A 21,674-nucleotide genomic window follows, 5' to 3' on the forward strand; every position below is an offset into this window, starting at 1 on the left:
AGAAGGTCACTGCACCATGAAACAAAGGGGTCCAATTGACCAAGAATATGTAATAATTCAAAACTCGTACCTAATAACACCCCTCAAAATACATTAAATGAAAGTGTCTATAAAAGGACGAACAAACCAGTTACAATGATAAATCATCAAAAAAGAGAAAAGCTAAACACAATTGGAAAACCAGCGCAAAGTGGACAGGTAACTGCACTGCTGGAAACAACAACGCATTATATATCTGAACAGTTAACATGGCGAAAAGACAAGTCTTACTTGCAATGACAAGTAAAAGCCATCATCTGGTCCTGTCAGCTCAGCCCAAATCTTGGTGGCTTCCTCCCAAGACATTCCCCTCTCCACGCTAATCTGTAAAAGAAATAATACAATTTAAATGACACTCATTTCTGTGAGTGCCAATCACAGGAGGTTACACTTACACGTGCACGTTTCCCAGACTTACAGTGTATAACTCTACATGACCAGAGGTGGAATATCCTGGAGTCAAAAACTTCTTAACATCACTTTTCCTCACTTTTTCGTCTCCAGAACCAAGATCTTAAACAAGAAAATGCAACAAATAAATGGAAAAAGAACATTTTATTAGGAATACACAGGACATTTTCAAAATTTCTCTACTTACCTAAAATGCCCATATCGTATCTTCCATTTTTTTTGGCGTTTTGAACAACTGCTGTAAGTGTGTCTGCAAAATACTGAAATAACGCATTCTGCTGATGCACTTCCATACCCAAAATTCTATTTAAGAATTTTCCTATGTTGTTATAATCTGCAAGGACAAGATTATATGAAAGATTTAATGCACTTGAATGGCAATTAAAACCCACTTGCCCCTGGAAGTAAAATAAAAAACAAAAAAAAACATTTATTCATCTAAGCCAAGACCAAGTCTCACTTCCTCCTCCATAGTCTTCCCTCATACCCACAACCTTGCGCTGCTCCCAGAACGGAGCTATAATTTGACCATTTCTACCTCTAGCAATTAGCACAACCGCATACATGCTCCAAAGATGGTTGTCTTATTCAATGTGTGCATCGTCAAACTTCACTTTCTGAAAGTCTGGACACAATTTAGCACATGACAATGTTTGTTCTCCAACATGAAATCCTGACTCGTAAAAAGTTCTAAGTGCTGTAAGTCTGTGAAGCTCAACTTTGGCTGCAAAATTAGAAGCTTCAGAACCATGGGAAATTACCAATGTCTAAGCCTCAGCACTGGCTTCAGTATTTTTTAAAAGCTTCACAGCTGATCATATATGCAACCTGAATTGAGAATTGCTGCTTTGCAGACAAAATAAACGTTTAATCTCTTTTGAATAACCACAGTGGCAAAAACCACCGAGTGTGCTTTATGAGCACTCAAGAAGGAGGGATTGAGAACTGAAGCTTCCCCTTCAAGCTGACAAAAGCATAAAGAAAATGGCCTGTAACAATACAGCAACAGTTATGTCTTATGTCTATATCCAAAACTTATACTCTTACCTTTATCTAGAGTAAGAATTCCCGAACGATCTTCTACATTTATCAGGCCAACACCTATCAGTCCTTGTCGAACATCTGTCGGAAAATTAAAAAACCTTATAACCCAAATGACTCAATGAGCTATTACCCGACTAATCAAATTTGATCAAATTCTTTTGTGCAGATGCTTAACCGACCGAGCCACCCAGGCGCCCCAAACTAGACCACAAGTTCTAGCATTAAAACACAGCCTAAAGTATTTTTCATAGTTCCTATTAGCTGAATTAAATGGAACACACAGTCCCCAAAGGTCTTTTAGGCACTCTAAAATCCTACAGTACTCAAACTTCACACTCTATTATCTCATTAAAATATCTTTCTAGTAGCAGTCTTTGGCTATAGACATCTTTGGTTATACAGTTATCACCTACAGAATATAAACAATTTTGAACATATAGACTAGCTGATTAAATAACTGTGTAAATAAGCTATTTATCTTGTTTCCCCTCTCACACATTATCAGTATTGACAAGGTGCTGCAAAAGATAAGCAATACGTGTAACAGTTAACATGTTCTGAATTATGTTACTAAGAAGGCAGTTTATGGGGCTCTTTAATACTGATGTCCAGGTTCCAACCCAGACTTACAGAACAAGGGCGTTAAGAGAAAAGGGTCAACAGGAAGCATTATCGTATCCTATTTACACATTTAATAAAAGCTAGTACTCTGCTACATGCACAAAACTGTTTATAGATTCTGCAGGTGACAACTGTGTAACCAAAAATCCTCCTTTTGGAAACCAATCTTATGAGGGAAAATCTATATAGGATTAAGCTGTATAACTTCAGCACTGTTTGTGATGGTGCAAAAAAACTGAAAACCACCTGAATACCAATAAGGGAATGATTAGGAAAATAAAAACTGTTGTATAAGCCAGTTGCAGAATATTATGGAACTGTTAAAAAAAAGTTAGTGCTATAGGTACTGAGTTGAGGTACTGAGTCTAGGAGGTATGAAGTGAGAAAAGTACACTGTAGTAATAGTAAAATAATATTAACAAAATTTAAAAGAAAAGCTGTGTTTAGACAAACATGGAGAAAAGATGTGGCAGGCTGCCCCTGTTCAGACTGTCAACTTTTGTGACTTCAGTAGGTGAGAATGGAAGGTGGGGATTAAGGGGAGAACATGATGGACTCCTTATTAAATACTTTTTTTTCGTTACTTACAATAAGTAAGTAACTTATTATTTATTTTTCTCAAAGATTTTAAGTAATCTCTACAAACCCAACATGGGGCTTGAACTGACAACTCCTGAGATCAAGAGTCACATGCTCTGTTGACCGAGCCAGCCAGGCACCCCTAGTAACATGTAATTTTAAAATTACAAGTAAATGAGGGAGTCATTTTAAACACCACCACCACCACCACCACCACCACCACCACCACCAGGAAAGAAAAGAAAAAGAGAGGAAAGGGAATGGAAGAAGAAGGAAAAATAGTCTTTGTTTTTTTTGCTTTGTTAATGCCATCAGTGATAAACACTCTTGACAGTATGTCAATATGGCTTCTACCAATATAAACACTGGTTTCCGATTGGAAAGGACTTTCTAGTGAAAAGTCCTAACTCTACAATAATGTTTCCAATATCTTACATCTAAATATTTTCCAAAATATTTTCATAGCTTCCTGAATTATAAAATAAATTATCAAAAATCAAAACCATCTAGACTACTTACATTTATGGGCAAAATATATTCTACCAATTTGAAAGATAGGTAAAAGAGTTTCTATAGCATTCTGCTGGACTTTTTTTTAATACGGAAATTTCCAAAACATACAAATGTAAAGACAGCATTCTATGAACCATATGCACGTATCCATCACAGGGTTTTAACTATGAATACACAGCCAATTTTGTTTTATCTACACCCTATGCCATCCTCCACAGATTATTTACCTAGATACTTCAAAATTAAATTTTAAAAGCTGTCTGGCATAGTGATTTTAATTAATCTAACAAAACCAGTTTCTTCTACTAATCTAGTATTAACATGCAATAAACTGTCAAGAGCACAAAATACTTCATATGAATGCATTTTAATAATCTACTGATTATAAGAGGTCAACTTAGGTGTCTGTTGCCCTTTAATTTCTAATTGTTTACACAGTTTATGTCCAAAGAAAATGAAACACAACAGCACATGTCAGAAAAGGTTTCAGTGAGGGCGCCTGGGTGGCACAGCGGTTAAGCGTCTGCCTTCGGCTCAGGGCGTGATCCCGGCGTTATGGGATCGAGCCCCACATCAGGCTCCTCCGCTGAGAGCCTGCTTCTTCCTCTCCCACTCCCCCTGCTTGTGTTCCCTCTATCGCTGGCTGTCTCTCTCTGTCTAATAAATAAATAAATCTTTAAAAAAAAAAAAAAGGTTTCAGTGCCTATTTTGTACTCATTTTCCTGTTGTGATTATTTTTAAAAGTTACCTTTAAAGAATTCTCCAGGGTAGTCTGGAGGTGGTGATACCATAGGAGAATCTAGGTTGACGATGGATTTCATGACAATTTCTAAAGCATTTCTTCCATACTGCAATAAAAAAAAATAAATTAACCAGTTTCAGCATTTGGAAACATTTCATTCAGATGACCAACTGAACACTATAAAAACTATTATGGTACCAAAGATTCAAAAATAGCAGGACTCAATTATCTTTTTATATATAGATATTATATACTATACTGCCTAGTGCCTAGTTCACACCTGTGCACACGACAGATGTCCAGTAAATAATTTCCTTCATTCCTGGAAATTCACACTTAATTCATTCACAAGTATTTATTATATTCCTATTTTCTAACAGGAATGAAAATAGGATTATATTGCAGAGTTGATCACCAAAGATCTGATATGTAAAAATCTTATAGGACGCTATCATTTTACAGTAAAATTACAAGAGGCAGTTTTAAGTTTCAAACAGTAACCGCTTTCCCTTTTTGTTCACCACAGACACCCCACAGTACCACAATATAAGCTGACATGTACCTTATTATCAAAATTGAACCTGCTCAGGTCTCTAGATTCTGTTGCTCTTCTGTCACCATGTGTAAGTGCTCCCTATCAAGACATAAAATTTCCAATCACTGCACAGAAGACAGGTTGTATTCACCATCTTTTACACACAAGTACACAACCCAAGAACTTACCAAGCTCTCAAGTCTTTTAGCAACAATAGAAGCAAATCTTTGTTCCCCTGCCAATTCAGAAATCAGAAACACATACTCGGGAGCAGTAACTTGGTTTGATCTATGAGTTCGTCCTGTAAACGACATTAAAAATACTGACTGTGTTCACTAGATACAGAGTATTCTGAAATCTGTTCCTAGCATTTTAACACTAAGCTGGTATTAAGAAACCCTTAAGAGGAAAAATTAAAGAATGTAACAATTACTGGGTGCCTAGGTGGCTCAGTCAGTTATGTGTCTGCCTTCGGCTCAGATCATGATCCCAAGGTCCTGGGATTGAGTCCCACATCGGGCTCCTTGCTCAGCGGGGAGCCTGCTTCTCCCTCCCCTCCTCCCTACTCATGCTTGGTCAAATAAATTGGTAAAAATCTTAAAAAAAAAAAAAAAAAGAATATAACAATTACTGTAACTCCCCCAAAGGTACAAAATAAAAAACACTGACTTGAACAACACCCATATTCAGAACAATACTCCTTCTTACAAAAGAACAGAAACTGCCACAGAACTGTTCAATGATAAACATATTATTACTTCTGCCCCACTTGGGTTAACCACAATGTTGCTGAAGCACAGCTGCTCTGGATTCTTCCCCCCAAAAAAAAAAAAAAATTTTTTTTTTTTTTTTTTTAAGATTTTATTTTAGAGAGAGACAATGCACACACGGTCTGGGGTTGGGGGGAGATAGGCAGAGGAAAAGAGAGAATCACAGCTAGACTCCCTGCTGAGCACGGAGCCCAACGCAGGGCTCAATCCCATGACCCAGAGATCATGACCTGAGCCAAAATCAAGGGTCGGACGCTTAACTGACTGAGCTGCCCAGGAGCCCCTAAAATTGTTGTTTTTTAAAATCATCATGTCACAGGGACGTGAACATCTAAGGCAAGGGAAGAGCAATATGCCCTCAGTAAAGCCACCAAGGGCTGAAAAGGACATGAGGTGGCAGGTGCTCTGACACAGACCACATACATCCTGAAGTCAATAATGATTATACTCCTGAGGAACCCAGTTCTGAGATATAATGCCAGAAACTCCAAGAAAACCAACACAGATCTTTTACATTTCTTAAAATAGGTAAGAAATGGATTCATGTATTCTGTAGTTTTCTATACAATACACAAACAGTCCAAAATCTCCATGTCATATTTTAAGATATCTGACATTAAATACAACTTTTGATATGTACACATTTCCAATGATCCCTAGCTATCAATTCAGTGAAATTCAATGTAGGAACTTACCAAATTGCTGAATTGCTCTATCAGCACTCCAGGGTAATTCCAAAGTCATATGAACTCTTCGCCTTTGATTTTTAGCTCTCCGATCTGCTTGTAATGAAATACCCGAGCTGGCAGCTTCTGAGATAATAGCAATATTCTGTATCCAATATAAGGGGGGAAAATGAGCACTGCTGCACAAAGACAAGTAGGCAAGTACCTTAAAGTTCTTAATTAGAGTACTAGTGACCCACCAATACCTAGTCTCCCCTTCTTCCTAAATTATAACCCCCCTCTAAGTTTAGGCAGGTACATGGCTGCCAAGAATCAAGACTACTTTCTCACTTTCCCCTGCACTAGCGTGTAGGTGGTATGAACATTTAAGAAATGTCCTTAGAAGTCAAGGGCATGCCCTTCTCTTCTTTCCTCCTCTCTGCCAGATGAAATATAGAGATGTAAAGACTGAATCTGAAATAGGTAACTTGAAAATGGAGCCTCACATGTTAAAGGAATAAGACAGAAGTGGCGTAATCTTCAAGGAGCCATTAACAGCTCTGGTCTACCTACTCAAAGTTGTACATAGAAGAAATTACCTTCTACTTTGTTTAAGTCAATACGATTTTGGATTTTCTGTCACTTAACAGCTAAAACTAATTCTAACTAATACAATTGTAATGCACACGGGCATAAATTCATGAAACAAAGTATGTAACACAACTGATAATACCTCTACCTACAATCTTTAATATATGCAACATGAGGGGCGCCTGGGTGGCTCAGTCAGTTAAGCGTCGAAACTCTTGATTTCAACTCAAGTCATGATCTCGGGGTCATGAGAGCAAGCCCTGTGTTGGGCTCCAAGCTTAGTGGGAAGTCTGCTGGAGATTCTCTCTCTCCCTCTCCCCCTCCCCCAGTTCTCACGCATGCACTCTTTTTCTAAAGTAAATAAATAAATCTTTAAAAAAATATGTAACACAAGCTATTAAATATATTTATAGAACACAACTTTGGGGGCGCCTGGGAGGCTCAGTTGGTCAAACATCTGACTACGGCTCAGGTCATGATCTCAGGATCCTGGGATTGAGCCTGGCTCCATGCTCAGTGGGGAGTCTGTTTGTCCTTCTCCCTCTGCCCCTGGCTCATACTCTCTCTCTCTCAAATAGATAAAAATCTTAAAAAAAAAAAAAAAACAAAAAAGACAACGTTGATAGTGGTATCTATCCTCTATTTTTTTAGTTGCAGAAAAACTCACTGAAATAAAGAAAAATGTGGTTAAACAGAGATTTTATCCTACCGCTTAAATTAAGGAATTAAGTTAAAGTGGTACCCCTATTTTTTAGCAATCTCATCAGCAAACGCTTATGGCAATTTTTCATGTAGATGGGAAGAACTAGCCTGAGAATCTCAAAATTGACTGACGTTTACTCAACAGTATACAAAGAGCCTTTGGCAGCAACCAAGGTCTCTACAGCGGTGAGGCATGCAAGCCAATCCACACGTCACTCAAAATGATCATCCTAATATGACATGTCATAGCAATAAGAGAATCAGCAAAACCAAAGGACACTAGTAACCTGGGTACACTTAAATATAGTTCTAGAGTCAAAATTAGACTGACACTGGAGAAGAGCATTAGATGTGAAGCCACTAACATGACCTAAAAGAACACAATATTTTAATACTCTGATTAAGAATTTAAAAAGCCTCCAAAGTTATTAAGAGCCACATCTAATTCTGTGCACAATACTTTACTACATTCAATTTGTGAAAAATAATGAAAATGTGTAAAATATTCAGGGATTATGTGCAATTACTAAAAATTATAGAATAACAACATTCAACATAATTTCTTTTAAAAGAAAAAAAAACCCTAAATATTCATTTAAATATATGGACATTATATTTTTCATTGAAAAGCATTCCAGAAGGCGCCTGGGTGGCTCAGTCAATTGAGCGACTGCCTTCAGCTCAGCTCATGATCCTGGAGTAGCAGGGATTCCTGCTTAGTAGACAGTCTGCTTCTCCCTCTGACCCTCCCCCCCTCATGCTCTCTTGAATTAAAGAAAGAAAGAAAGAAAGAAAGAAAGAAAGAAAGAAAGAAAGAGAGAGAGAAAAAGAAAAGAAAAGAAGAGAAAAGAAAAGAATTCATTCCAGAAAAACGTACCTTATCTCCATCCATAAATCTTTGTTTTTCTGTGATATTTAGTATTTCCACAGGGACATCAAGTTCAGATCTTGACTCGTAAGATATGCTTCCATCATCATTACTTACAACCCTCCCTTTGCGACCAGTCATCTGCAAAGCCAAACAGTGTCACTTAGAGTTAAGGTACCTGATTAAGACGCAGGAAGCACAGGACCCCTGCATTAGAGAAACTTAGTGGGTGAGGAAGCCGGTACATACGGTGCAGCCTGTGCCGCACAGGGTAGTGTCAGGGACAGAACATTGCAACACAGTGTCTGGTTTTGAAAAGTTCGAATTCCAGCAGAGAAAGCAAATATGTGGCAAGAATCACAGAGGCTGCATGACAGGAACAGTAACAGATCAGTGTGTTGAGTAAACAGATACTAAGGATGAGAATTCACTGACTCTAGGATGACAGGGAACAAAGGTTCTAAAATCTAAGAGAAAATTAGATACATTATTATGTGATGATATCCAAAATATTACTCATTCTAAAGGGCTTTGAAGTTACCAAAAAAAGGGACCAAGACACAGCCCTGATCGATCAAGTCATATTTACCTCAGCAACATTCTCAGGGCCACCAAGTTCATCAATAAGTTCATCCAGGGTATTAGGAGGGAGGTCTTCAGCTAATTTCTCTAGTTTATCAAGTAGGTCTTTCTTCATCTGCTGGGCCCTTTCCACAGCATCCTGACTTGTTATAAGGCTATTGTTACTGTTGGTGTTACTGTTAGCTAGATAAAGTACATTTGTTAAAAATCAGTACAAAGTTTAAGTACGTTTTGTTTAAAAGTACATTTCAACAAAACAAGCTTCCCCATAGATACCTGGTGCACTGTTAGGAGCAGGCAAAATTACTGGTGTAGATGAAAAACTAGGTCGTTTTGATCCAAGACCTGATGCTAATAAGGCACTTTGAATAGAATCTGGATCTATACTTTTCTTTTTTTTTTTATCTTTGTTTTTCTTGTGATCTTTTCTGATTAACCAGGGATCTGAAAGTTAAGGAAAGGTATGTGTCAAATCACTTGTAAAAGAAGCAAAATCTTCAAGGGAAACAACCCTTGAATTTTTTGTATTAACTGGTAACTTAAAAATCATCATCAACTTCAGTGGTCCAGTATATCCAATACACTATAAGGTACAATTCCATAGTATGAGGTTAAAAATCACTGCACAAGTGATTTGGTTAGCTGAGCGGCTCAGTCGGTTGAGTGTCCGACTCTTGGTTTCAGCTCAGGTCGTGGTATCAGGGTGGTGAGACTGAGCCCCACGTCAGGCTCCATACCCAGCACAGAGTCTGCTTGTCCCTCTCCCTCTGCTCCTCCCCCCACTCCCTCTCTCTCTCACTCTCTAGATAAATAAAAAATCTAACAACAATAAAAATAATAAAATCACTGCACAAAATTGAGGCCACTATCTCACATAAATGAGCTAAACTACCAAAAGCCAGATAAGCTTGGGGAGTTCCCCACTAAGCAAAGATTCGATTCTGTGCAATGATTTATTTGTATTGCACTGGGGAAAAAACAGGTTTTATTTACTCATTTTTATAAACATTTTATTTATTGGACAGAGAGAGACACAGCGAGAGAGGGAACACCAGCAGGGAGAGTGGGAGAGGGAGAAGCAGGCCCCCCATGGAACAGGGAGCCCGATGTGGGGCTTGATCCCAGGACACTGAGATCATGACCTGAGCCAAAGGCAGACGTTTCACCGACTGAGCCACCCAGGCGCCCAGAAAAAACAGGTTTTAATACAATATCCCATTTCAAACACACAGAAATAACCTTTCATTAACATTTAATATACTGACGCACTTACCATCTTCATCATCCTCACTAGACTCATCTCTGAATGGGTTGAAATCATCATCATCTCCAGAACTCATGTTTTTAGAGCTCTCATAGTCACTTTCTTCATGATCAGACACGTCCGATTCACTTCCACTATCATCGGAACTGCTACCAGTAAGGCCACCTACTTTTCGTGCTTTTTTGGCTTCTCGAGTTATTTCTTCACCTACCCTCAAACCCAAAACAAGACAGTCAGTCCAAACACACCTTTCTGAAGATCTAGAAAACCTCATTTAGTTCAGGAGTTCTTTAAATGAGAAATATACAGGAAAAACATTTTAAGTATATAAATTTCACAAGTGTTAACCTTTTAGATTCCCATAAAAAATCAGGTTATGTTCAATTATTAAGAAGAAATTAAACATGTAAATACAAATTCAAGATTGTCTTTTAAGTGCAAGTTTCTTTCTTTTTTTTTTTTTTTAAAGATTTTATTTATTTATTTGACAGAGAGAGAGCCAGCGAGAGAGGGAACACAAGCAGGGGGAGTGGGAGAGGAAGAAGCAGGCTCCAGCAGAAGAGCCTGATGCGGGGCTCAATCCCAGAATGCCAGGATCACGCCCTGAGCTGAAGGCAGACACTTAACGACTGAGCCACCCAGGCGCCCCTAAGTGCATGTTTCAGAATAAATTCAGGACAACAGAGATAACACAGACTCTCCAGCATTTTTATAGTTCAACTGTGAATCAGGTTGAGAGCAGAGGCCTAATAATTACAGGTTTACAGAATACTTAAAAATTAAAGCTTCATTTGTAATAAGTTAAACAAGGTGCTGATCTGAATTATTTTGTTAAATATTCAGGAAAGACATCTGGGGCGGCACCCGGGTGGCTCAGTCGGTTAAGTGCCTGCCTCTTGGTTTTGGCTCAGGTCTTGATCTCAGGGTGGTGATATCGAGCCCTGAGTTGGGCTCCATGCTGGGTATGGAGCCAGCTTAAGATTCTCTCTCTCCCTCTGCCCCTCCCCACCACTCATGCATAGACGCTCTCTCCCCCTCTCTAAACCAAAAGAAAAAAAGAAAGAAAGAAAGAAAGAAAGAAAGAAAGAGACTAAGACATCTGGAATAAACCATTGTAAGTTTACCTATTAATGAGATAGATGGTAAAAAGAACTCAGGAAAGAGAAACATGACCACGTGACCATTTTAAGATGTCGCTGATTCTAAAACACAGCGTTACTTTTTGTGCCGCTATGATAAAAAAAAATACTGTCAATTATAATAACCAATCCACTCTAAAGCATATTAAAAATGTAAAAAACTGTCCTCCTTAGAACAGATGAAATAAGGTTAAAGTGTCAGCCACTGTGTTTAGAACACACCCAGCATCACAGACCATCGTTCCCACAGAAGTTATCACCATCTTAAAGACAGCCTGAGAAGTTAATTTCTGAAAGCCAGTTTACTAAGCATCTAAACACAAATCAAAGTTGGCATAGTATAAAACGTCTAATAAGCACTGAGTGTATTCCTAACAATTAAATAATAACGAATGCCTCTTTAAAGACTATAAAAACACCATATGTATATATGCATATGCAGCTTTGACAACTTGAGCAAGGCCCAGATTTTGCTTTTCATATATCGCCACTAGTTGTGTAAACTGGGGAGATTTCTTAACTTTTTAATCTTTCTGTGCCTTTGTGTCCTCTGTCTAGAAAACAAAAAATAAGACCCTATTTTCATATGGATCCCTTATGGGTTAAATGAAATAATAGGAGGCCAGTGCATAACATAATGCCTAGCACCAAACTGTCACTTGTGCATTCAAAACTACATATATGACAGCGAAAATATGCAACCACATGCCAATTTAAAAGGAAGGCAGCTCAATCCCAAAATATACCTGCTTCAAAATGCTCAAATTTATACTAGTTTTTCAATACCATTTAAAGAAAAGAACCCACCTTTCCGCTTCTTTACTTTATTTTCTTTACAAGGACTATCTCTTGGTGAACTATTGTTACTTGGAGCTGTCAAATCAATTCCTAGCAAACTATAAAGTTTTTTCCGGTCTGGAGCAGGGAAGTGTTTTTCAATAAGGGACTGCAACACTCCTCTGTTTATACGAGAGAAAAAGTGACAATTAGTGGTCCAGTCTGCAAAATAATTTATTATATATAACGTCTTACTAAATATATTCTGAAGGGGCGCCCAGGTAGTGCAGCCGGTTGAGCATCCAACTCTTGGTTTTGGCTCAGGTCATGATCTCATGGGCTGTGGGATCACGCGCTCTCTCTCTCTCAAATAAATAAAATTTAAAAACATATATTTTTTGAGACACGTTTCTTAAAAATATACTTTAATACTTATAAAATATTGACAATCCAGTTGAAATAAATATTCTAGGCCAAGGCTGTTGAACTGAAATACAATTCAAACTCAGCCAAATAGCAATTTTTACAATTTTAAGTAGTTACATTAAAAAGTGAAAGAAAACTAGAAAAACAATTTTTTTTTATTTTATTTTACTTATTTATTTGACAAGAGAGCCCGATGTAGGGCTTGATCTTAAGAACCTGGGATCATGACGTGAGCTGAAGGCAGACACTTAATCGACTGAGCCACCCAGGCGCCCCGAAACATTTTTTTAGTAAGATATTTCAGGATATAGACTAGCATCATTTATCAGTGTATCACTTCAACATGCAATCAGTGAGATGTAAAACATTACTTCTTTTTAAGTCTTACATTTTATATTCACAGCACATCTCAATTTTGGACTAGCCATTGATAGGCACATGACTAGTTCCTATCATCTTAAACAATGCAGTAACAGGCACACAAGTATAGAAAAAGACAGAGTAGCAGGTGCATGTTTTGCTTTTAGAAGCAGTTTTGAATTATATCCATCTTAAAAGGAGCCACTTGAATACATCTAACACAAGAGATAGTATATAGTGGGGCAATGGTTATTTTGTTAATTTTACGATTAGAGTTAAAATTGGTAGGGCAGGCAAATAAACCAAAAAACAACGCCTAAATCTTCTTTTTAAAATTCTCGTGACTGTCTGCAATTTTTATACTACAGATAACTAAACCAGGGCAAACTACACGTATTGCTCCTCTGGATAATGGTAATTTCAAACACACAAAGCTGAAACTAAAACTGAAACTAATCCAAGCTGTCGCAGACTTCCAAGATCTACAAGACAAAAACCACGCCTTTCCATTAGTCCAAATACTGGGCACAGTAGTGCCAAAATGCTTAACAATGGAGTACTTCTAGGTTACTGTTTTCCAATGGATATATTGTGATGAATATGCAGAGAATACAAAAACTAAGACCAGAAAAACTTCAATGATGATATAGATGAATCAAAACTTTTGCCTCCGGAAATGCCAACATCTAATCTAAATAAAAACTCAAAACCAAAAGCATTACTTGGCAGTTGAAACGAAATCATTTAATTCTCCTCCACCCTCTTCCAAAGCTTCTAATGTTCTAGCTTCTCCTGTTGATTGCAGACCAATTACAACACACTGGAGAGAAAAACAAAATCATAAATAAAACTATGCATGTGGTTTCTTGGGGCATATTTTAAATATTTAGCTTAAAAAAAAGTTTCAAACAAAAATGACCCATTACTGCACATGTGTGATTTATTTATCCTACATATATCTGAGGCACACTACGTGTAAAAAACTTAGCTAAAAAATAGGATCACAGCAGTGGACACCAACTGAAATCCCTGCCTCAGTTCTTTGTGCTTTAGATATATACATATATGTTTCGTATATCTTTTAACAGATACATATAATAGATATCTATATTTATATATATTGCTAAAAAGAAAAAACCTTAGTGGCAATCTATACCCACATGTCAGCAGTAGTTGTATCTATGGATGGCCAAGTTACAGTGATTTATTTCTTTATTAATTTTTTGAGCTACCTAAATTCTTTATAAACAGGCACCGCTTTTATTATTTTTTTAAAAACGTAGATTTTTAAAGTCTTACGACGTTAATACTTTAACTCTCTCTCTAAGAACAGGCTTTACCAGCAGAGGTCTGAACACCCAAAGGACTAGGAAATACAACCAAAGCATGAATCTTCCAATGTGTTCTCCAACTTACTTTTCCATTCTTGATTTCTTCTCGAGCTAGCTGCACAACCCTTTTAACTTTGGAAGCTATGCACAAGTATTTGAAAAATCTCTGGTGCGCAGACCAGAACTGACCCCACATGGATTTCTTCATGCGTTGCTCAGCGTCAATCAGATCTGCAGCTTGCTGAAATCGTTCTCTGGCGATGACCCACTGAAGATACATGATCAACATTTTAGACATTTCATCTATGAGTCTGAATTATCTAAAAATGATTCAAGCAAAATAATGGTAGGTGCAAGACTACTTAACATTAATTTAATGAACCATCTTCAATAACTTGGGAATCTCTAAACGAATGTTTTTCAGGATGCTCACACAGAGTTGCCTCTAAATTCTTACTAGTTACTAGAGTCATTTCAGGGAATAGTTACATGTTAATTTTTAAAATTATGCAACTTAAATAAATGGCTTTTTTAAAAAAAGTTTATTTATGTAAGTGATTTTTACACCCAACATGGGGCTTGAACTCACGACCCCAAGGATCAAGAGTCACATGCCCTCCTGACTCAGCCAGCCACATCTCCCATTACAAATGGCTTTTTTAAAATAAATTACTGTAACAAAGAGAAAGCTTACAAAATTAGGAAAATAAGGATCTAGTGCCTTATCTGTTGTTTTATAGCAAAATATACTCTTCTTGTGGGCTGAGAGACATTAAAAATACTAGGAATTAAGAAAAAACTTCTCACCAGCTTGACTGCTTTGTTATACATTTTCACATAGCTCTGAGAAAGAAGAACTTCCTCAATTTTGAAGGTCACTCCAGTAAAGCTCAGCTGTCGAGCAATGTACATTCCTCTAAGCTTCATATCCATAGCAACTATTTCCATGGCACCAACACCTCTGAATAAAATTAAAACACACAGTAACTATCATTAAATATAGTAGGGCTTTAATATAAGCGGAAAAGGTTTTAGCAGTAACACCTCTTTTAGATTGTAACTGAGAACCAATAGCATATACTGTAAATTGCTTTACCTCCGCTCTACTGCTTGGATAAAATCACTGAATTCTCTAAATGGAGTTCCCTCACCCCATATTCCAAGACGGTTCATATAGGCCATGTTTCGTGGTTCAGAAGCACCTGAAATATCCCAAAACAAAACATTTTATAGCTGAAAAAATTACCTACACACATCTTTCAAATAAAGTAACAACTTACCAGTGGCACTAGCATAAACAACTCTGGCCTTTGGCAATTTGTTCTGAAGCTCTAGAACTGCTAAGCCTGTCTTGGTTGGCTTTGAAGAACCAACAGGACATAAGTTTTTCGCTTTATGACATTCATCAAACACTATCTGTACAGAATGAATTAAGGAACATATCACAGTAGCAAGTATCTCCTATCTTTAAGGAAAAGCTAACACTTATTTCAAGGCCTTGGGAAACATCCCAAATTTCTGGGGTGGCAGAGTGGGCCAAATTCAAGACAATCAGGAGGGGAGAGATGCCTCTGATAATAAGCCCCTAAGCATTAACTTTTTAAAATAACACCAATATACCCATTATCTGCTTTGTCAAACCTTAACATTTTACCGTATTTGCCTCAGACTGTTTGTTTTCTTTTTAAGATCACAAACATAAATGAAGCCCTCTATGTGCCTCCTTGACATCACCCCTCCCTCTCAAGTTTGAGAGGAAACCACTGATTTCGGTATTTATATTGACCGGAAGAAAAAATCCACTGTGGCAAGAAATGTCTACCACAGAGATAATTTTGGCAAATTCTCTAAGTACAACTGGTCTCTAACTTAATCACCATTTGAAAAACATTCCTCATGCACGACAGTGAAAGGTCTGCTATGAGCAAATAGGTTTGGAAACCACGAAGTTCAGTTTTCTCCCCGAGTCTTCTCAGGTGCTCTACTATGTGAATATGCAGTGTGAATCCCCAAAAGCGGAATACAGTATTCATCACTTCCCACACTTTTTAACATTTTCCTAAAACAGGAGCTTAAATATTGGCCTCTGGTATGACAGCTACAAAACAGAACCCCCCTTGGACGCTGGGACGTCATTAAAGCTCCCATCCCAGCAATTTCAGTTAATCTCAGGATGTAATTTTAAATGTTTATTCTCACATTCACTTTTGTGTCATTAAAAAATATAAAAACATTTGTTGTAAAGGATACCACTCCATCGAAGTCATCACCGCACCAATGCAGAAGTTGTTTTAATCTAGTTTTATATTTACCGCCAGACTGACTTTCACCAATAAGGGAAGAATAGGTAGCAAAAATAACACCCTTCTTCACGCTCCCATTATGTTTGGAAGAAATTTTTCCATATTTAAACTAAAAAAAAAAAAAAAAGAAGAAGAATTTAACATATACATTTTAATCTCTGAAAAATTTATCCCACCCAAACTTCTATAGCAGGAAATTGGTGGGTCCATCATGGGTTTTAGGGAAGTCAAAAGAGCCCCTAAGACCACACACGAAACTTCTACGTATGTATAAACACACACATGCATGCATCTACGTTTATACATATACACACAACTTCATGACACAACGATCTAGTTTTCATCAAAGTCTTAAAAAAACTTTTTTTACAGATTTTATTCATTTTATTTGAGAAAGAGAGAGAGAAAGAGGGCGCGCACACGCATGAGGAGGGGAAGAAGAGGGAGAAGCAGACTCTCCCCTGAGGAGGGAGCTCGATGAGGGGCTTGATGCCAGAATCCTGGGATCAAGATCTGAGCCGAAGGCAGATGCTCAACTGACTGAGCCATGCATGTGCCCCACAAAAAACCTATCCACACAAAAAAAATACAAACCAAACCCCCCTCCAAGAAAAAAAGCCACAATATTCACTCTACAAAAATATTTATTGTGCACTCACTGTATGCCAAGTCACTATAATTAAGTTCTAAGGCATATATAAAAAATTATTATTAATAGCTAATATAGCTTTCCTTCAATTACATGGACTAAGAAATCGAAAATATTTCTAGATCCCACTTAAATGTTTTTAGTTTTGAGCTGTGAGGAATCATTCAAGACAGAGTACTTTACCTACCAATTCACGCAGTCATTCCCACCCAAAAAGGCCAATGATGAGAAGGGCAACAGTGAACCAACCTAGGGCTCACATGGAAAGTAGATTTATATTTACTTATTTTCAAAAGGCTAACGGGGGGGGGGGCGCCTGGGTGGCTCAGCCGTTAAGCGTCTGCCTTCACCTCAGGTCATGATCCCAGGGTCCTGGGATCGAGCCTCTCATCGGACTCCTTGCTTGGCAGGAAGCCTGCTTCTCCCTCTCACACTCCCCTTGCTTGTGTTCCCTCTCGCTGTCTCCCTCTGTCAAATAAATAAATAAAATCTTTAAAAAAACAAAAAACAAAAAAGGCTAACAGGGAGGTACCTGCAGGAACTAAGTCTGCCTATTCTATCTACCCTTGTAACTCCAGCTCTTGGTACACAGGAGGTCAGTAAAGATTTGCCAAATGAACATGAAGATTCCTAGCACATTAAACTATGCTTTAGATACTGAGACACATTTTCTTCCACTGGACAGAACTGTTTTAACATGAATACAGGTACAGATATAAAAATCCAGCATATATACAAATATCCAAATCAGTCTCCAAACCTCAACAATTGTCTATGTACTACCTGTCCACACAGCTTTACTACACTACACCCTTATACTCACAGTTAGGAGTTTCAGCCACAGAAAGTTACCTCAGAAACAAAGACAAAAAGAACACCAAAGACAGAGAATAAACTCCGTAACAGAGACACAGCCCATTTTGTTTGCCACTACATAACCATACCTGGCATAGTACTTGATGCACATTAACCAACAACAGTGGCTAGCACTCACTAACACTTTCTGTAAAATAATTCATTTAATCCTCACAACAATTCTACAAAGTAGAAACTGTTATTCCCATCTCATAAATGAGTCAATATTTACTGAATGACTAACCAAATAGAAAACTTTCATACCTTGTTTAATGAATGAACCAAAATGTTTTTTGCTCCAATATCCCTCAAATCTCTTTCAGCATCATACTTTAAATCATTTGAAACACTGAACCTGCCACATAAAAAAGAAGAAAAAAAAAAAAAACCACACAAATTAAATGCAAATTTCATCAATCTAGCAGTATTCAGGATTAATAAAAACAAAGCTTGACACTTAAAAAAAATACACCTACTCATTAAAACCCATCTCACATGTTAGGATAACTATTCGCTAAAGAAAGCTTCTACAGTTTTTGGCACTTACCATAACGCTCTTTTTCTACTCAACAAGTAATTTTCATAGATAATTCCCGCTATTGTCCTTCCTTTTCCTACACCAGCACCATCACCTATTAAGAAGCCAGCACGATCTCCATTAGGTAGGAATGTTTCATGTTGCTGAAAAGAGAAAGCTAATGATTAATCTACTCCTTTAGATACTGTGGTGATGAGTCTTTGAAACACTGTTGTAGGAATATATTAATGTGATCTATGTGTATACAAATGGCACACGGTCTGGCTCAGTATGGATACTTTATATTTACTATGTATTCTTTCTGGCTACACTCACATGCCAGGTTTAACTGAAGTTACTGAGGTTAACAAATTGGTGAGCATTCTTCTGTATCTCTTTCAATGTCTGCATAGTCAAATACAAACTTTTAATCACACATAAATATGGAGGATGGGTAGCTGTTTGGCCGTTACTTATTTTTCAGAAATGGAGTACAAAAGAAATCCTCTCAAGAAAACCGGCATAACTAATTCATGGTTTTTGAAAGCCAGTAAAACACCCATATAGTAACACCACAGTTCATTCAAAGAGCCACCAGTGTATGGGATTTTAGATCCTTTCTAGCATTCAGCAACCAGGGTTAAAAGAGCTACAACAAATAGTCATCCATCCATCCATCCATCCATCCATCCATCCATCCATCTCCTTAATATAAATATATTCTTAACTGAATAGTTCTATTGGATAGACTCACAATAATGGAATTGTAAAGTCAAAGGATATATGTATTTTTTTTTTAAGTAAGCTCTATGTTCAATGTGGGGCTAGAACTCACGACCCCAAGACCAAGAGTCATGCTCTATCAACTGAGACAGCCAGGCACGATAGGATATATGTATTTTTAATTTAATTTTTTTTTAAAGAGAGAGGAAGCACGTGCATGAGAGCTGGGTGTGGGGAGAGGAGCGAGAGAATCTTAAGCAGGCTCCACACCCAGCACGGAGCCCGACGCAGGGCTCGATCTCATGACCCTGAGATCATGACCTGAGTAGAAATCAAAAGTTGGACACTTAACCAACTGAGCCACCCAGGCACCCCACATTTTTAATACATATCCAGTGAATTCCAAAAAGGTAACATTTTTCATTTCCAGTAGAAATGAACCCCCTGCATCCATGCTACCCCTTTAATTTTTTAACACACGAGGGGCACCTGAGTGGCTCGGTTGGGTGTCCAACTCTTGATTTCGGCTCAGGTCGTGATCTCGGGGTCATGGGATCAGGCCCTGCATTGGGCTTCACGCTCAGCACAGTCTGCTTATCCCTCTCCCTCTGCTCCTCCCCCTGCTCACGCACACACTCTCTAAAATAAAAAAGTAAATAATTTTCTAACACATGAAACTTTTGTAAAAACCACAAGCACAAGTTTTCATTCAAGAAAAATTTACCTTTGTGTTAAAGCAACTATATTACACGGACTAGGATTAAAAAATAAATATATTGTAGGTAGTTATGAAATATTGCTTACCTGGGCTGCATAAGTAATTGCCTCAAGCTGTAATGCTGATAACCAGCCATTATCAATGGTTTCTTCAGAAATAGATGTTTTGTACCAAACATCAGGAGGAGTAACACTGGATAAAGAACTAGTTTCCACTACAGCATCTGGATGACGTAGACCAATTTTTACTAAATGAAAATTTAAAAATACTTCATTTTAATTTTTCTAGGTAATAATGCTCCCAGTTTTATTATATAATATTGCCATATATTTTGCTATCACAGAGAAAACAAAAGTAAATAAGTAACTATACACTCCAGGATTCTAAAAAGGCACTGGTAGGTGTTAATTACTATCTGATTTTGATAAAAGGATCTATCTATCAAATACTTACGGAGTAAGTATTAGAGACCCGCTCATTAAAGAAGATCTAAAAAATATCAACTTAGCTCATATCACCAGGTTCTCCAGTAGCAACAAAACATAATCCTAGATTTGGAAATCTATTTGAATGAATCATTCACTTGAATTAGTAAAACAAAAGTTTGTAATATAATTTTATTTTGAACGGTATTTTAATGGAAATCTTCGCTAATAAATTAAATAGCAACTAATTCCTCAAAATGCATTATGTGAATAGTTTTAAATAAAGGCCAGCAAACTTTTTCTATAAATAGACAATTAATATTTACAGCTTTGTTGAGCATCTGGTCTATTATTGAACAATGCCACTGTAGCAGTGTAAAAGCAGGCACAGCCAATAAATAAATAAACTCATGTGCATGGTTATTTTCCAATAAAACTTAATATAAACAGGCAATGGTCCAAATTTAGTTTGCTGACCTTGGTTTAAAGGGCCATAGATAAACTTTCAATTCTTTTATGAAAACTATTATTGGGGTGAGGGAAACCACTTAACCACAGATACCACAACTTAAGGTTCATTTTTTAAAAATTTATATATGTATATATTATTTTTAAGCAGGTTCCATGTCCAACATGGGGTCTGAACTCTTGACCCTGAGATCAAGAGATGCTGAGATCAAGAGTCGCATACTCTACCAACTGAGCAGCCAGGTACCCCCTACAGTTGAGGTCGATACACAGCTGGTAAACAGAAATTTTGAGTTTAAGTGGTAATATTAGTGGCTTTTTATAGAAACTCAGAATACATAAAGGATTCTAGCCACAGGTTTTTTTCATCCTTTCACCCCCACATAACGAAAAAGTGAACATTTTTACATCAAAGCTAAAACTATTAATTTTCAATTTGACATAGTGGCCACTAAAAAAATAAATCATGGTTGTTATGGAAAAAGGGGCAAAACTGTTAATGTACACCACTGAAATAAGTAGCACATTTTATTTTTAAGATTCCCATGTTTTTATGCTTTGCTTGTATAAAGTACATAAAGCTAAGATACAGATTTATATCTCCACAATTTACTATGATTTTATAATCACTGCTGATATGAGCAAAATTAACTTGAAACAAAATAAAACCCAAGTTTTACTCTTGAAAGACTTCAACCGAAAACAGTTCTGAGTAGGGAAAATAACCCACAGTAAAATTTGCATGTAGATATTTTAAAACATAGTACAGTTTAAAATCTATTACAAAGTTCTTGTCAAATTCTGAGGTACCCAATACTGACAGATCTTAATAGACGATAATATGCGTGGGAAAGTTACTTAAGTTTAAGAAGAACCCAGAAGTCTTTAATTATTCTGACAGATCCCAACAACATACATTTTATCGGCATATACTCTGCATAGGTTTCTGCATGACCCATTTCTTCTTCATCTTCTTCCTCTGGTTCATCTTCCTCTTTCACAACAGGGACCTTCTGTAACACAGAGGGAGCATAACCAGAGACTGGAGGCCTAACCA

General features: G+C 37.3%; 1 protein-coding gene across 5 annotated transcripts in view; it reads right to left on the bottom strand.

Moving 5' to 3' along the window:
• The window catches only part of SBNO1 (strawberry notch homolog 1), a 54,711-nt gene that overhangs the window by 13,700 nt on the left and 19,337 nt on the right, over positions 1–21,674 (bottom strand). For 3 of the 5 annotated variants that reach the window (XM_026514743.4, XM_026514742.4, XM_026514746.4), the window contains 23 exons: positions 21,534–21,630; positions 19,811–19,971; positions 18,314–18,447; positions 18,031–18,121; positions 16,210–16,371; positions 15,240–15,375; positions 15,056–15,161; positions 14,767–14,920; positions 14,045–14,227; positions 13,351–13,448; positions 11,873–12,024; positions 9,936–10,133; positions 8,939–9,106; positions 8,670–8,845; positions 8,090–8,221; positions 5,950–6,085; positions 4,673–4,785; positions 4,512–4,583; positions 3,956–4,055; positions 1,498–1,572; positions 638–784; positions 458–552; positions 271–363 (listed from right to left, as the gene is read on the bottom strand). In XM_026514743.4, coding sequence (XP_026370528.1) covers positions 271–363; positions 458–552; positions 638–784; positions 1,498–1,572; positions 3,956–4,055; positions 4,512–4,583; positions 4,673–4,785; positions 5,950–6,085; positions 8,090–8,221; positions 8,670–8,845; positions 8,939–9,106; positions 9,936–10,133; positions 11,873–12,024; positions 13,351–13,448; positions 14,045–14,227; positions 14,767–14,920; positions 15,056–15,161; positions 15,240–15,375; positions 16,210–16,371; positions 18,031–18,121; positions 18,314–18,447; positions 19,811–19,971; positions 21,534–21,630 — 2,979 coding nt within the window. The remainder of the gene's footprint in view (positions 1–270; positions 364–457; positions 553–637; positions 785–1,497; positions 1,573–3,955; positions 4,056–4,511; positions 4,584–4,672; positions 4,786–5,949; positions 6,086–8,089; positions 8,222–8,669; positions 8,846–8,938; positions 9,107–9,935; positions 10,134–11,872; positions 12,025–13,350; positions 13,449–14,044; positions 14,228–14,766; positions 14,921–15,055; positions 15,162–15,239; positions 15,376–16,209; positions 16,372–18,030; positions 18,122–18,313; positions 18,448–19,810; positions 19,972–21,533; positions 21,631–21,674) is intronic. The other 2 variants (XM_048221415.2, XM_026514745.4) reach the window with 1 other exon arrangement.

This window comes from Ursus arctos, unplaced genomic scaffold, assembly GCF_023065955.2.
Source record: "Ursus arctos isolate Adak ecotype North America unplaced genomic scaffold, UrsArc2.0 scaffold_34, whole genome shotgun sequence".
NCBI classification, from domain to species: Eukaryota; Metazoa; Chordata; class Mammalia; order Carnivora; family Ursidae; genus Ursus; species Ursus arctos.